General features: G+C 57.1%; 1 protein-coding gene across 10 annotated transcripts in view; it reads left to right on the top strand.

Annotated features, from left to right (window-relative positions):
- PPFIA1 (PTPRF interacting protein alpha 1) overlaps positions 1–15,066 on the top strand; it is an 89,580-nt gene that overhangs the window by 61,935 nt on the left and 12,579 nt on the right. For 3 of the 10 annotated variants that reach the window (XM_066381621.1, XM_066381352.1, XM_066381705.1), the window contains 10 exons: positions 439–662; positions 2,863–3,094; positions 5,447–5,476; positions 8,210–8,361; positions 9,404–9,576; positions 9,908–10,001; positions 11,996–12,077; positions 12,178–12,378; positions 13,740–13,802; positions 14,283–14,309. In XM_066381621.1, the coding sequence (XP_066237718.1) occupies positions 439–662; positions 2,863–3,094; positions 5,447–5,476; positions 8,210–8,361; positions 9,404–9,576; positions 9,908–10,001; positions 11,996–12,077; positions 12,178–12,378; positions 13,740–13,802; positions 14,283–14,309 (1,278 nt within the window). The remainder of the gene's footprint in view (positions 1–438; positions 663–2,862; positions 3,095–5,446; positions 5,477–8,209; positions 8,362–9,403; positions 9,577–9,907; positions 10,002–11,995; positions 12,078–12,177; positions 12,379–13,739; positions 13,803–14,282; positions 14,310–15,066) is intronic. The other 7 variants (XM_066381860.1, XM_066381995.1, XM_066381925.1 and 4 more) reach the window with 4 other exon arrangements.

The following is a 15,066-nucleotide window of genomic DNA, read 5'->3' as shown; positions in this document are numbered from 1 at the left end:
GCAGCAGCTCCCCGGGAGACTCGCTCCGTGGGCACCGAGCAGAGCGCATCCACGGCCTGGGCGCCTGTCTGCTGTGCCGCCGCCCCTGCATCTGTCTGTGCTCAGGAGAGGGTGCTCGGGACCTGCGGTCACTCGGGCTGCAGTGCTAGAGGAATGTGCAGCAGCTGAGGGTGACCCGGCTGCAGCGCATCAGGTGCGTTCTCGCTGCTGTAGCGTGGCTGACTGCGGCTAGGTGTACGTCTTTAGTTGTCATCTTTTCTGACGCGGCCCCTCACCCCCAAGTGAAGGCAGGAGGGTCCCGTGCAGCCTGGTAGTTGTCTCCTCCCCTGTTCCTGATGCAGCTTCGACCTTTGGGACTTCCACCTAAAAGCGTGTAAAACCCGTGGTAGATGCACGTTGCCCTGACTGGCTGTGACCTGGTGGCGTTCTTGTCTGCAGGTACAGACCCTCAACGAGCAGGACTGGGAGCGGGCGCAGCAGGCCAGCGTCCTGGCCAACGTGGCGCAGGCGTTTGAGAGTGACGCTGAGCCGTCTGACGGCGAGGACGACACGGACACTCTCTTCGGCTCGTCGGCCCTGCTGTCCCCTGGCGGCCAGGCCGACGCCCAGACGCTGGCCGTGATGCTTCAGGAGCAGCTCGATGCCATCAACAAGGAGATCAGGTGCGTGGCGGCCCACGGCCCTCGGGCGCGTTCTGGGAGTGGTGTTCCCTTCGGGAGCTCCGGGCAAACGCAGTCGGCGTTGTCCGCGTGCTCTGGAATAGTGAAATTTAATCCTGTTATAAGAACTTGGGAGTTCTAGAGTTGCCCTTGGTCATAGAATTCAGTTAGCCAGGGCCTGCTCTCCATGATGGGGGCATTGGCACACTGGCTTCTGTAAGATACTGTGGAAGGGTGAGGGGTGTTAGTTTCCACCCCCCAGAAGCTCAGGACACAGCTGGAGTGCACTGCAGGGGAGCTCAGCGCCCCGGGACGCGTCCGGATAGCAGCATGCTGGGCTTCCAGAGACCGCTGGCGGGGCACCACCAAGCGCCCCACTGGGAATGCGGAGGAGCGGGCCTCCCTAACCCTGCGTGCAGCGGGAAGGCGTGGGTGGGCCGGGCGCCGTGGGAGGGCCGGGCGAGGTCGTGGGCCAGCGCCCTGGGAGTGAGAAGCAGCAGGGTTGCTCTGCGGGGCGGGACTCGCCAGGACGGGTCAGGGTTGAGTCCACGCTGGTGAAGGGTGACTACGTAGGAGGAAGTAGAGGGACAGCTCCTTACCAGCCCCTTCCATCCTGAGTGACCCCCAGGTCTGAACGCTGATGGGGCGAGGTTCCAGAGTGGGGTCCCCCAGTCCTGAGGACGGAGGTCAGCACAGCCCCGTCACACTCCTCCTCTGCTGCATTAAATTACTGTGTTGTGGAGACTGGGTCCTTGTAGGACCGTGTGTGGTGAGGGGTGTTTGCGCCCTTTCTATCTCATCAGTAGCGGCTCTAGCAACAAGTTTGCAGAAGATGGGGCCAGCTGAGGGGTAGAATCCGAAGGGCTTGCTCAGGCTCAGGAGGCCTTGGGTGTTGGGTGCGGCAGTGTGACCAGGGTGCCCGGAGGCCCACTCTGTGTTAGACCTGATGCAGCCCACACGCCCGGTCAGTCCCGAGGCCACATGCGTGTAAGCCAGCCATGGATCCAGGACAGCTGTCCCTGCACGGCCAACATGGCAGCCGCACCCCTGCCCGCGGCTGTGCTGTGCAGACTGCCACCTCCCGTGTGGGAAGGGACCCCGTCACTGTGGGGCCGGCAGGGTTCCACGCTTCAGCGTCACTTTTCACAGGTGCTGTTAGGCAGAGTGGCCTCCTTAGACAGAAAGTGGCCGATATAAATGGTGAGCTCCACCCACTGACGTCAATGAACAGAAAACTACTTTCAGGGCTTATGAATAGAGCTTCGGTTGGAAAGGCTACTTACTACAGGGATCCCGTATATTTTTTTAAAGAGGTAGACATCTTTTTTTTTTTTTTTTTTTTTTTTTTGGTATTACTGATTTTGAGAGAGAGAGAGAGAGAGACAGGAAGGGAGAGAGATGAGAAGCATCAACTTGTAGTTGCGGCGCCTTAGTTGTTCATTGATTGCTTCTTAATCTTGCCTTGCCCTGGGGAATTCCAGCTGAGCCGGTGACCCCTTGCTCAAGCCAGTGACCACAGGGTCATCCCATGTCTGTCATCCCATTCTCAAGCTGGCAACCTCAGGATTTTGAACCTAGGACCTCAGCATTCCAGGTAGACACTATCCACTGCGCCACCACAGGACAGGCAAGGATTCTGTATTTTAACGTTAGAGTAGTTACTCGCACAAATAGTAAAGTTGCCATATAATCGCCCACTGTTGATGAAGGGAAGAGCACTCCCATTGACTTGAGAGGAATGCAGCATGGCCGACGTGACTCTAGAACTCCGTCGAATGATACTTTCTTCTAAGTTAACCTTAAAAATCCATTCAGCGTTGTCATTTATGAGGGATTGGGTGGAGAACTCCCGATTGCTCTGTAGGTTGACTGATGGCGGCAGAGTTCCCGCTCTGCGGTTGAGACGCCTGATCAGTCAGCGTGCGGCCTTGCTCTAAGAACAGGGCACCCGTGGGCTGTGACGGCACGAAGCCCATCGAGCCTGTCAGAACTGGCGTGCAGAGGAGGGACAGCAGACACAAGTGACCAGAAGCGGCCGGGAGGCTCGGTGGGGGTCGCACTTGGTTCGGAAAGTCAGCCTGTTGGGAAGATGAAAGTAGAACCTCTCTGCTGAGGCGTCCCGGGTCGGAGCGCCGTCCCTGGGTGCACTGGTGACGACGTGTGTGTGCAGACGGAGGAGGAACGGCCTGCCGTGTCGTTGCAGGTTGATACAGGAGGAGAAGGAGAGCACGGAGCAGCGGGCCGAGGAGATCGAGAGCCGCGTGGGCAGCGGGAGCCTGGACAACCTTGGTCGTTTTAGATCAATGAGCTCCATCCCCCCGTACCCCGCCTCCTCGCTCGCGGGCTCCTCCCCGCCCAGCAGCGGCCGGTCCACCCCGCGCCGGATCCCACACAGCCCCGCTCGGGAAGTGGACAGGCTGGGCGTCATGACTCTGGTGAGTGTCCGCCCCCCGCTGCGCCCCCAGCCCACGGCCTTGGTCTTGGACCCTGAACACGCTCTTTGTGTCACCCGGGAGAAAGCCGGTGTGTTGTTTGTGTTTGTTATGCTCAGAGGTCACAGGTTTTGAAGCCAGCTAGTATCTGATCGTTCAACGATAGCAGAGACCAGTTAACTTGACACTCGAGGACAATTAGCATGTCATCATGGACGCATCAGAGTTTTTCCCGTGTGACGTCAGACACGGGCAGGTTCGAGGAGGAATGTGTCCGTGTTCTAGGCATAGACAGTTCAGTGCAAGTGGGCACAGATGGCCAGCACCTCTGCCTGCGCACGAGGGACACTGCGCGGGAGGGCGGCTGCCATCGGGTGACACGCAGACCGCAGGGCACGCCCAGCGTCCGTGGCACTGCTTGTGCGCCTGTCACCACCAGCCCTGCCGGGCACACCCATCACCCGCCAAGCTGCCACGTGGCTCGCTCTGACCGTTTCACTTGAGTTTCACGCTTGTTTTCTTTCAGGGATTGGACACGGTTTGTGTTTTCCTGCTGGCCGTGTGTCTGCTTCCTTTGATTTTGCTCGCCTGTGTCGTCCTTGTGTTTAATCGTTGTCGATCCAGACCTCGGTCCCCCCCCCCCCCCCGTGCACTCCTCCCGCACCCCGCCCGCCCCGCACTGCAGCCTCCACCCCAGGCGAGGGACTGCGGCATGTGGGCCCCGAGCGTGACACTCCGTCTCCGCTCATCAGTGTTTTCCGCCTTTTTCACTTCTCCTTACGTCCCGTTTCCCCCGATAGCGGGGATGTTCACTGGGTCACTGTTTCGCAGGTGTGGCTACAGGCATGACGGAGAGGGCTTACAGGGTTGTACCCAGAACTGTAGGATGTGGCCTGACCAGTGGTGGCGCAGTAGATACAATGTCACCCTGGGACACTGAGGTTTGAAACCCCGAGGTGACTGGCTCATCCAGCTTGAGTGTGGAATCATCAGCATGACCCCCTGGTCACTGGCTTGAGCCCATGGTCGCTGGCTTAGACCAAGGTCACTGGCTTGAGCAAGGGGTCACTGGCTCGGCTAGAGTCCCTGGTCAAGGCACATATGAGAAAGCAATTAATGAACAATTAAGATGCCGCAAGTACGAATTGATGCTTCTCATCTCTCTCCCTTCCTGCATGGTGTCTCTCTCCGTTAAAAACAACCACAAAAATCCTGTAGGATGTGCGTGATTCAAAAGTGAAGTTTTCTTATATAAAGACACAGTCTACTAAGTGTAGGGTTAATGGAATCTTTATTTTTTTACATTTCTCCATTGATTTTAGAGAGACTTGGTGTGGGGGTGGAGAGAGAGAAGCATCAACATGGTGGTTTCACTTAGTTGTTCAGTCCAGTAGTGCACTCACTGGCTGTTTCTCTGTGTGCCCTGACCGGGGATCAAACCCTCCACCTCAGTGCACCAGCTCAACACTGATGCACAGAGCCAGCCGCCAGGGCCTGGCACAGACAGGACGCGCTCTGGTGTGGTGTTTGAATTCAAGACTGTCGGCCTCACCAGCTTCGTGAACAGCACAATTAATCTCTTCAGTAGAGTTTTTCCTTTTTAAAATTCTGTTTATTGATTTTTAGGGAGAGAAATTAGGAGAGGGAAACATTGATTCGTTGTTCCACCCGTTCCCTGCCGTCACTGATGTTTCTTGTGCGCGCCCCGCCTGGGGGTTGAACCCGCAACCTCAGCATGTTGGGGGGATGCTAACCAACTGAGCTGCTCGGCCAGGGCCAGCGCACTGTTTCCGATGTAAATCTCAGGAATTACAGGATGGAAAGATCCTACCTGCTATTATGCTCGCTTTTATTCTTACATGTTTTCAGAGGGTTCCCTGCTTCAATCGCTAAATTTACTTTTCAGACGTTTTAAATTCTAGGTAAGGATTTTTACATTAACATTCAATAGGTGATCAACAAAAAGTAGATTTCTTCAGTTTTATAACAGGTGTTACAGTAATTTCCTCATCAGTTAAACTGTTCTTTTGAAGTATAACTTGTTTTTCATTAAGGAAAACTAAGTTTGACTCAGAATAAACAACTGTTAGGGCTCTTTGTTACATAGGATGCTTTATTTTAATCTTGTGCGTTGTGATAGAATTTTACTTCCCTGAGTAATAATTTGTAGTGTCTCTCTAGTAAATCTTGAATAACTTATATTTAAATTTTGTGGTGAAAAGATGTTCTGTTTCCTGTTATGTTGTCCCTAAATCTCACGTGTATTTGTCCTGACCTTCTCTATTTAATGATTTGCCATGTGGAAAGTGTGTAGTAAACCTGGTTTCTCTTCATTTCTTTGCATGCACCTGTCAGCCTAGTGATTTAAGGAAACATCGTAGAAAGGTAAAATATTTTGTAATTTACTGTGCCTTTGTTTCTCTGTGAAGTATTGAAGGGTACCTGTCACTTTACATAAATGGATGTTGAGTTTTTAATGGAGATGTGAAACTCACCGGACGTCGTGTGTGCCGGCAGTTCTGCTGGAACTGGGTCCTTGGTAGTTTCGCAGAACGTGGGAGAAGCATGAGCGATCACCTCCCCCACCTGTGTGCCTCGCAGTCACTGTGTGTGTGTGTGTGTGTGTGTGTGTGTGTGCGTGCGCGCGCGCGCAGTAGACGTGGTGTGTGAGTCCATGAGGCAGAGCCAGAGGTTTTAGATGTGGGAACCGCCAATCACAGCAATCACAGCTGGCAGCACTTAGTAAGCTCTTCCTGCATGCCCGGCGCTGTGTCCATGCTTACGAACCCATCACCTGATCCTCACGGACCCCTGTCAGATACAGGTGACTGCTATCCCCCCCATTTTACAGAGGTGGAAACTGAGGCTTAGAGAGGTCGCACACTGTGCCCATGGTCACACAGTCAGGAAACAGCACAGGGCAGTTCTGTCTGGTTTCAGGGCCTGGGCACTTAGCCACTCTACCCTCCGCCTGCCTTTTTCAGGTGCCCTAGCCCCTTTACTGTGTCCCCAACAGGGAGGTCAGCCTCTTTTCCTTACTGATGACCATGAACCGGCCTCCCTGTTCTCAGACGAAGGAACCAGAATGCCTTTGTCATAGCTGTCCCGCTCTGGTCCAGTCTGCCCCTGTCCAGAACCGGCCTGGTCGTGCAGGACCGCCCATCAGATGGTCAGTGTGTGAGCCTCTCTGCACAGAGCGCTGTGGCGTCAGGTCCCAGCTGTGCCACTAGTGGTCTGTGCCCTGGCCGTGCTCCTCCCTCTGGTGCCCTGCTCTGCTCTCCCGTGGAGTGAGGGCAGCCCTGGGCACCGTGCTTCTCGGGGGGGGCGGCATAGACGGTGCCCGTCTGCACACAGGCCGCACGCTGAGGAGTTTACGTGGGCCGCAGGGCCAGAGCATGCCCTCCCGCCCTGGGGCGAGTCTCACACCCCTCTTGCTCGCAGGACGTTCCCAGTGAGGGGATTGGTGAGCTGATCGTATCCGGGCCGGGCTCATGGGAACTTGGGCTCGCTGACTGGGCCCTTCGAGCGCCTTGCCCCGGGCGGTTGTGAGGATGCCACCAGGCGGACATGCAGAGTGCCAGGTGCCATGCAGACGTGGCCAGTGTGTGCCACTGTTTCCTCCTCCCTGTGCTGAGACAGCTTCCCGGCTTCACGGGGGCTCCATGGGTCCCCCTCTAACCGAGTCTGAAATGGCATGGAGACTAGTCCCGGGTGAGCTCCAGGCTCATGGAGGGGCACCTTCCCAGAGGAGCATGGAGGGAGAAGGCTGATCAGGCTCAGCCTGGCAGAGGGGAGTCCAGAGGTGTCCTTGCAAAGGGCTCATCATGTTCACTGCACTTCGGATGCGGGCAGCCTCTGCTCAGGTCGCTGCTGGTCTCCTTTGAGTTCATAGTCAGTTCAGCCATGTGGGTCACGCCCCATCCTGTTCCTTGCTGGTTTTTCACAAATCATTGTTTTAACTCACATTTGAAGTCTACCCTCCCCGTTTCACACTGGTCATTTTAGCCGCCTGGTGATGGCTAGAAACCAGGAGAGGATGCAGAATGGTCCAGCTGTTGCTGACAGCTACATCTTGAATGAGTCCGGCTCCATCCTGCACAAATCCCCTGTTGGGTGTCCCCGACACACTGTGGGAATGCATTGGGTTGATACTTGAACCAGTCTCTTTTGAAAAGGGCATAAGTTGGCTGTGCGTCTCATGGTGTGCCCGAGTGCTCGTGAAAGCCAGCCGTGCCCTGACCACTGAGCCCACAGGAAGGGAGCCCTGAGGGCTCACCTGTCTCCGTGCTGCAGCCACCACCCGCTTCCCACACTCAGCGCCTGCCCAGCAAGGCACTGGGAGTCTGCAGAGACCAACTTTTAACAGGAGCCTAGAGTTACTTCTAGAATCACTTCACGTAATGCAGAGTGAGCACACTGTGTTCCACACGTACGACATTGCAGTTGTAACTCCTGTCCAAGCCTTATTGAGAAGTGCAAGCCGGACACGCGTGTTGGAGGAGAGGGTCAGCTACCTTTCCACTGTTTTAACTATTGTAACGGGTGCCGGTAATGTGCACCGTTGTTAAAAGTGATGCTGGTCACGCACAAGCTGTTTATTTCCCTCCCAAACGTAAGGAATGGACAGTTCTGTCCAAGAGGGTCCTGCCCTCGCTGGCGTTGCGTTTGAATGGCGTTGGGTCCACACATTCTGCCAGCTTCTTACCGGGGAGCGTGAGAGCCGTCTGGTCCGTTAGGACGTGGTTCGAACCGCTGCCACCCTGCAGCGCTGTCCCCGCGGTGTCCTGGCATCTGGGCGGGCAGGCTCCCGGCTACGTGCAGGCTTGGGAACAGGAGTGCCCCGAGTCCTGCCAGGTCCCACGCTCATCCGAGTGAGTGCAGGCGGCTGGAGCTGGGCTCTGAGCTGTGCGCGTGGCACTCCATGGCCCTGCATCTTGTGCACAGGGCCAGCCTTTAAAATGCCGGCAGCCTGAACACGGCTTTTGTTCTCAGCCGAAAGCATAGCCAATAGGTTTCCAAGTAAGCTTGGTTATGATTTAAAACCTGTGTGACTTTTCTTTCTTTTTTTTTTTTTTTGGTCAACTGTTAACTAATTTTACACTTCTCTCCGCCCGTCAGCTGCCAGCTTCCCGAGAAGAGGTACGAGATGACAAGACGACAATAAAATGTGAAACGTCACCCCCGCCCTCCCCACGGTCCCTCCGCATGGACCGGCTGCACAAAGGAGCCCTGCACACGGTCAGCCACGAGGACATCAGGGATATGCGGAAGTAAGGCGCGTGCGGGGCACCCCCACGCAGAAACACGCTTGTCTATGAAGTTTGAGCATTAAGAAGCCTGTTACTCAGTTCTTAGGGGTAAAGTCAGAACAGTGATTTTAAACAAATACTGGCTAATTCGGGTAGTTTATTGAGACGGTGTTCTGGGGATGCCGGCCAGGCCCCGGCGCCCTGGGGGAGGCAGCAGAGGCGCAGGCGCCCTGGGGGCGGTGGCAGAGGCGCAGGCGCCCTGGGGGGGGGGGGGGCGGCAGAGGCGCAGGCGCCGTGGGGGGGGGGGGCAGAGGCGCAGGCGCCGTGGGGGCGGCGGCAGAGGCGCAGGCGCCGTGGGGGAGGGGGCAGAGGCGCAGGCGCCGTGGGGGAGGCGGCAGAGGCCAGGCTGGAGGTCAGCCCTTCCAGGACAGCTCATTTCCCCAGACGCTGACGTTGGCTGCTCGGAGAACTTCCTGTTCTCACGGGAGCGTGTGCCCGGCACATGGCGTGTTTCTGTTCACCTCCCTGCGGCCGGTTGGTGGCTCTCGGTGCCCCTTGTGCCTTTTGAGCTGTGGAGACGCCACATCTTCCCTCCCTTCCCTGTGTCTCCCCTCAGCAACGCGGTCAGACTGGCCCGTGGAGTCCTGCTCTGCCCGGTGTCATCAGAGGGGGCAGCCCGCTGCAGCTCGTCACCCTTGCCCTCTGCAGGGCGGGGACAGTTGCTCGGGGGAGGCTGTAGGGCGCTGCGTTGTGGGCGCATCTTCACTAGCGGAGAGGTGACCGGGTGGGGGGCCGGGCCGTCTGCAGCAGGCGGTTTGGAGTCTATCCTCCCTCGGGAGGAGACCCCCTCAGAGAACCTCCCAGAAGCAGTTCTCCATCATGTGTCACTGGGAACCGCATTTCCTGTGCCCACGCATTTTGTGAAGAAGATTGAGAAGAGACTGAAATGCTCTTTGTGAAGTTTGAGAGCGGGTCTTAAAAACATGGAGGTTTCTAGTTGACGTGAACGGAGGAGCGTCTTGTGATAAGGGCACTTGTTCAAGGTCGTCGTCTGTCCCCGCAGTTCGACAGGCTCCCAGGACGGCCCGGTGAGCAACCCCAGCAGCAGTAACAGCAGCCAGGACTCTCTCCACAAAGCCCCCAAGAAAAAGGGCATCAAGTCCTCCATCGGCCGCTTGTTTGGGAAGAAGGAAAAGGCGCGTCCCGGGCATGTTGGCAAGGAGGTGCTAGGACAAGGTCGGTGTTCCTGCTGCCTGCCCGCCCTCGGGGGCAGCGGGGTCTGCCGTGGGCCAGTCCTTCCTGCGCTGGATGCGTACCAGCTGGGTGTCCTTCAGGGGCACGGCGGGGTGCATAGGTTTCTCTGCACCCGCACGACTTAGGGCACCACGGTCCCATTCTGTGCCTAGAAGCAGCCTGTGTGGGGTGGGGGTCACGCCTCTGAGCATCTGCATGACATCAGAAGTAGCCTCGGCATTTCCCGTCTTGCAAACACTTTGCCCGGTATGGAGGCGCCTCCCGTGGCCGCGCCACATCTCTCTCATGTCCCAACTGCTCTGCTTCCTCGCAGCTGGCGTGCTGGACGCAGAAAGCTCATCTCAGGACGCCTTGGGACTCAGCAAGTTGGGAGGGCAGGCAGAGAAAAACCGCAAGCTGCAGAAAAAGTAAGCTTTCTGTTATTTGTCTGGTTCCCTGAATGCAATAGTTCCCAGCTGTGCCTGGATTTTACATAATGATTATTAAATGCATTGTTTAGCTCTGTGCGCATATGATCTTCTGGAAGATTAACCTAAAGCCTTTATGAGACTGCACCTCCCAAGGGTTCCCGTGGGGACTCCCAGTACATCTGGAAAGCTGTCCCGCGTGGACAAGCCGTGGTTCAGTGGGGCACAGCCTCAGGGCACCAGGTCGGAATCCACCTGCACAGCTCAGCTCTGGGGTGTCAGGAGGGTCCCTCGGTGCTCCTGGGCTTCGGTTTTCTCGTCTGGAGCACGGGAGCAGCGGCCTCCAGTGCAGCCGCACGTACCTGTCCGCACAGCTGCACGGGGCGCACGCCGGCCTGCCTGCACGGCTGCGGCCACTGTGGCGACTCGCTGGCCAGCGTCAGGACCGGCCGCACATCTGGCAGGAAACAGACTGTGTTGCTCTTTTTATTTCCTTCACTGGTGGTTTTTTTTTTTAATTGACTTTTAATTTTATAGTCTACATGTTAAGTTTTATTTCTGAGTTGGCTGTATTCTGAATAGTGGTAATAACAGTGGGGACAGCTTTCTACAGAGGAGGCTGGGGTTGTGACCCCCAGGGGAGGGCACTGGGCACAGTGGGCGCATGGTTTTCAGAGGTGTTCTGCCCCAGAGCAGGTTGTGTGTTGGTTTGACCTCGTCCAGACCCGGAGGTAAGTAGATGGGCTGGGAGGCCAAGGCAGGATCCCGGCAAGCCGGCCGTGTGGTGTACATCTCAGCCCCAGGGCACCTGCGGGCGCGGACCTCCCATCCTCCCCCTCGGGACAGGTGGGATGTGAGGATGTGGTGCATTCAGGGTCCAGCACCTCAGTGTTCTCTCGCTTTTCAGACTTGAGAGCTAGTGGCCAGAAAAATTGACCTGGGGCACTGAGGACCCAGATTCAAAACCCCACGGTTAGGCCCTGGCCGGTTGGCTCAGCGGTAGAGCGTCGGCCTAGCGTGCGGAGGACCCGGGTTCGATTCCCGGCCAGGGCACATAGGAGAAGCGCCCATTTGCTTCTCCACCCCTCCGCCGCGCCTTCCTCTCTGTCTCTCTCTTCCCCTCCCGCAGCCGAGGCTCCATTGGAGCAAAGATGGCCCAGGCGATGGGGATGGCTCTGTGGCCTCTGCCTCAGGCGCTAGAGTGGCTCTGGTCGCAATATGGCGACGCCCAGGATGGGCAGAGCTTCGCCCCTGGTGGGCGTGCCGGGTGGATCCTGGTCGGGCGCATGCGGGAGTCTGTCTGTCTTTCCCTGTTTCCAGCTTCAGAAAAATGAAAAAAAAAAAAAAAAAAAACCACGGTTGCTGGCTTCAGTGCAGGGGACACCAGCTTGAGCGTGGGATTATCAACATGACACCCACCATGGTCGCTGGCTTCAGCCCAGAGGTTGCTGGCTTGAGCAAAGGAGTCACTGGCTCTGCTGTAGTCCCCCCCCCCTCAGGCAAATATGAGAAAGCAATCAGTGAACAACTAAGGTGCAACAAAGAATTGATGCGTCTTGTCTCTCCCTTCCTGTCTGTCTGTCTATCTCTCTCTCTTGCAAAAAAAAAAACAAAAAAAACCCCCAGCTCTGTGTTGTCCTCTGTGTTGTTGAGCCTAGCTTGGAGGGCTCCGGCCGAGGTGACCTCCTGGGTCAGACCCGCGTGCTGGTCTCCTGTGTCTCTCGCTGCTCCGCAGGGGAGGGTGGCTGTTTCCCTGGACAGCCCTCCCTCGGACACGCAGGCTGGGCCGGGGGTCCCCTGTTGCTGATTGTTCCTAATTCTGCAAGGAGAAAACTGTCCAGAGACCGTGGGGCCAGTCAGCGGGGCAGACCGGCCGCAGTGGGTGGGTGGCGAGCTGCACGCCGCCCGGGAAAAGTTGCAGCCAGCGGCCCTGCGAGCGTCTTGGGCACGTGTGTGGAGGGACGCTGAGGTTCCGAGTGTCCTGTTTTCTGCAGGCACGAGCTGCTCGAGGAAGCGCGGAGACAAGGCTTACCTTTTGCACAGTGGGACGGGCCAACTGTTGTCGTCTGGCTGGAGGTACGCTTTCTCCCTGCCTGGGGCGGCATGATGGCGTGTGCGAGCGTGTGTGCCGCGTCGTGCACTGAGCCTGACCTGGCCCTGCCGCCGCCTTCTCTAGCTCTGGGTGGGGATGCCAGCCTGGTACGTGGCCGCGTGCCGAGCCAACGTGAAGAGCGGCGCCATCATGTCGGCCCTGTCGGACACGGAGATCCAGCGCGAGATCGGCATCAGCAACCCCCTGCACCGGCTCAAGCTGCGGCTGGCCATCCAGGAGATCCTGTCGCTGACCAGCCCGTCGGCCCCGCCCACCTCCAGGACGGTACGTACAGCCGCGCTCCCGTTCCCGTCGCGTCTCCAGCTCCGTGTAAACACCCCGTGTCCCCCGTAGAGTCTAGCGTTCAGACACGTGACGGCGTGAGTTGTGAGTCTGGGTGGTTAAAGACACTTAGGTTTCACAGCAGCTCGGCCACAGTAGCACCTGATACAGAAGCGGGAGCTTTTAAAGACAGAAGTTAAGTCAAAGTGAAATACATGTTTATAACAATTGAAGAGAAACAAGCTTAGATCCCCAGGTGCATGAAAACCAGTGTCTTTCTCTCCTGGCTTGTGTGGCTGTCACTGGCCCCCCGGGGCCGGAGCCCAGGAGCTCGATGTGAGCAGTCCACGGGCAGGCAGGTGTGCACCCGTGTTCCCTGTGCTCAGTTTCCCTCCACATGGGAGACCTGGGAAATCAGGCCTCAGAAAGGGCCCCCCCAGTCGTCAACGTTGCAAAGCAGTCTAATGAGCACACCAACGGTGCAGGCTCCTCGTGCTGGCTCGGGCCTCCCCACGCCTGCCCGCTCTGCAGGGAGGAAGTGCAGCCGGACCGGGGGCAGGCCTGTCTGAGTCGTAGGTCGGGCCCGACTCGGACTCACAGCTCCCTGCACACAGGGTTAAGGGCGTCTGTCTGCTCTGTGTTGTTCCCTGGGGAAAGGTCTGTGGTGGGGAGTAGCGCCCGCGTTCTCACCTGCTGCACTGACGGCTCTTGGCCCAGGGAATGTTGTCACAGTTCCACGTCAGAGTAGCCTTTCTGAAAATGAGTGGTTCTCCCGGCTTGTAATAGACTGTGGTGACACAGGCAGCTTCCCAGGACTAGTGACGAGGACCACCCTCTGAGGGAAGCCCTGCCCGCACGAGTAAGCGAGACCCAGGGCGCAACCTGCCCTGAGGAGCGCCCGGTGGCCACAGGGCCTGGCCTCAGGACACCCAGCCTGTTCCCTGCCCCTTTGGTTCCCCTGGGCAAGGGTGTCCGGGCACCTGCTGAGACTCGCCTTCCCGGCACCGAGCTGGGCTGTTGTGCCATGCCCTGTGTGCCCTGTTAGGAGGAGACTGGAGTAGAGACACTGAGCTGGTTATTATGAGAACGGGTCAGTTTTCAGAAGTCTGCGTGTACTTCCTCTGTGTTTCACGTGCTTGGGTGGTAAGCGTGGCACACACACCTAGAGCCCGGGGCGGCCATGCTAAAACGGGGACGAGCTGGTGTCGTGTCATTTCTGTGGGGACCTCTGAAACGAAGGGGAAAGGCATGGCCCTGGCCTCCACCTGGTCCCGCTCGGCGCCTGGGGCTGACCTGTCTGCCACCTTTCCTCCCTGTCACTGCCTCCCCCGCCCTGGATGTGCTTGGTCACTGGGCCCACCTAGACCACAGGAAATGTCTGGTTAACGCACGAGGAGATGGAGACTCTCACGGCCACGCCACAAACGGTCAGTCCTGCCCCGGGCCCGTCCCGCGGGGTCGCCCTTCCGGGGGCGCCAAGCAGAGATGTCATCTCACGTTAAATTGTTCCATCCAGACCAGCATTTCCTTTAGGCGTTACTTGTATGTGTGCCGTAGAATTCATATTGTATCTTATTTTAGACGTTTTCCAGGAACTTAAAGGTGGTAGATGGGCTCTATTTAGAGTAGATTTAATTATGTATTTTCTCCTTGAGAGACCTCACTTGAGCCCCCGTGGCGCGGGGCTCACCCTAGTTTTCTCGTCGGTGGGCGTGCTGGCCGTGGACCCTGCTCCTGCATGGAAGGGGGGACCGTTGCTTTTGCATGAGTTCTGCATGTTGCTTTTGGTGTTTTGAACTTCTCGCTCAGTTTCACTGCACTTGCCCTGCCCAGTTGATTTGTCTGCATCACCAGGCTCACCAGAACTAACGGTCTGTTCTTTTCCACCCCTAACCACGTAACCCCAGGAGGAGGAGGAGGGGAGCTGGGCCCAGGTTGGAGACTCTCTATAATCTATCCTTCACTGTGTGTGCAGCAACACAAAGAATTGGAGTATGAACACTTGTCATTTATTTTTCTTGACATTTTTAACATCTTAATTTATTCATAATGTCATTGATTCAAAAGCACCAGTCAAAGCAAACTGTAGGATTCAAGAGTGCAAAGAGTACGTCTCATGGACAATTTTGAACATTTCTCAGCATTTCTCGTAGGGAGCCGAGGTGTTCGTTCTCGAGAGCACAGATCGCGCTTCTGTGAAATGTAGTCTCAGTCCCGCGGCTTCGGCCGCCTGAGAGCCTGCGCCTCAGTGCCCAGCAGGGTCACCTCAGTGTAAGGTCTGGTGGCGGGAAAGCTGTATTCTAGTGAGTTTCCAACACTCGCGGGTGTGGAGTGTCGCCTCTGAGTCCGAGTGGGCGTTTCACTGGGCAGCGTGCTAGCACGTGTGAGCTGAGAGCCCTCCTCCTAGCGGGAGTCTCAGAGACCAAGCCTCTTCTCGCTGAATGTACCTCTGAGTTCCCAACCCCCCAGTTCTTTAGCTCCAGAAAGCTTTGTGACGATGTGTCGCAGCCCTGTTAGCACAGTGGGTGGCTTCCCGTGTGTGCCAGCCCCCAGGCGCCGCCGGGCTCGTGCTGTGCCTTTCCATGTGGACAAGTGGCTTTGTCTGAGGTGCTCGCCAGCGGCACTGTGTCCTGGTCACGTTTTGTCAGATCAGGTGTAGGTCTGAAAGCGCAGTGATTTTAAATCAGAGTT

This window comes from Saccopteryx leptura, chromosome 1 (genome assembly GCF_036850995.1).
Source record: "Saccopteryx leptura isolate mSacLep1 chromosome 1, mSacLep1_pri_phased_curated, whole genome shotgun sequence".
NCBI lineage: Eukaryota > Metazoa > Chordata > Mammalia > Chiroptera > Emballonuridae > Saccopteryx > Saccopteryx leptura.
Note: the sequence above shows the minus strand (reverse complement) of the source record. Positions and strands in the feature narration are given on the sequence as shown.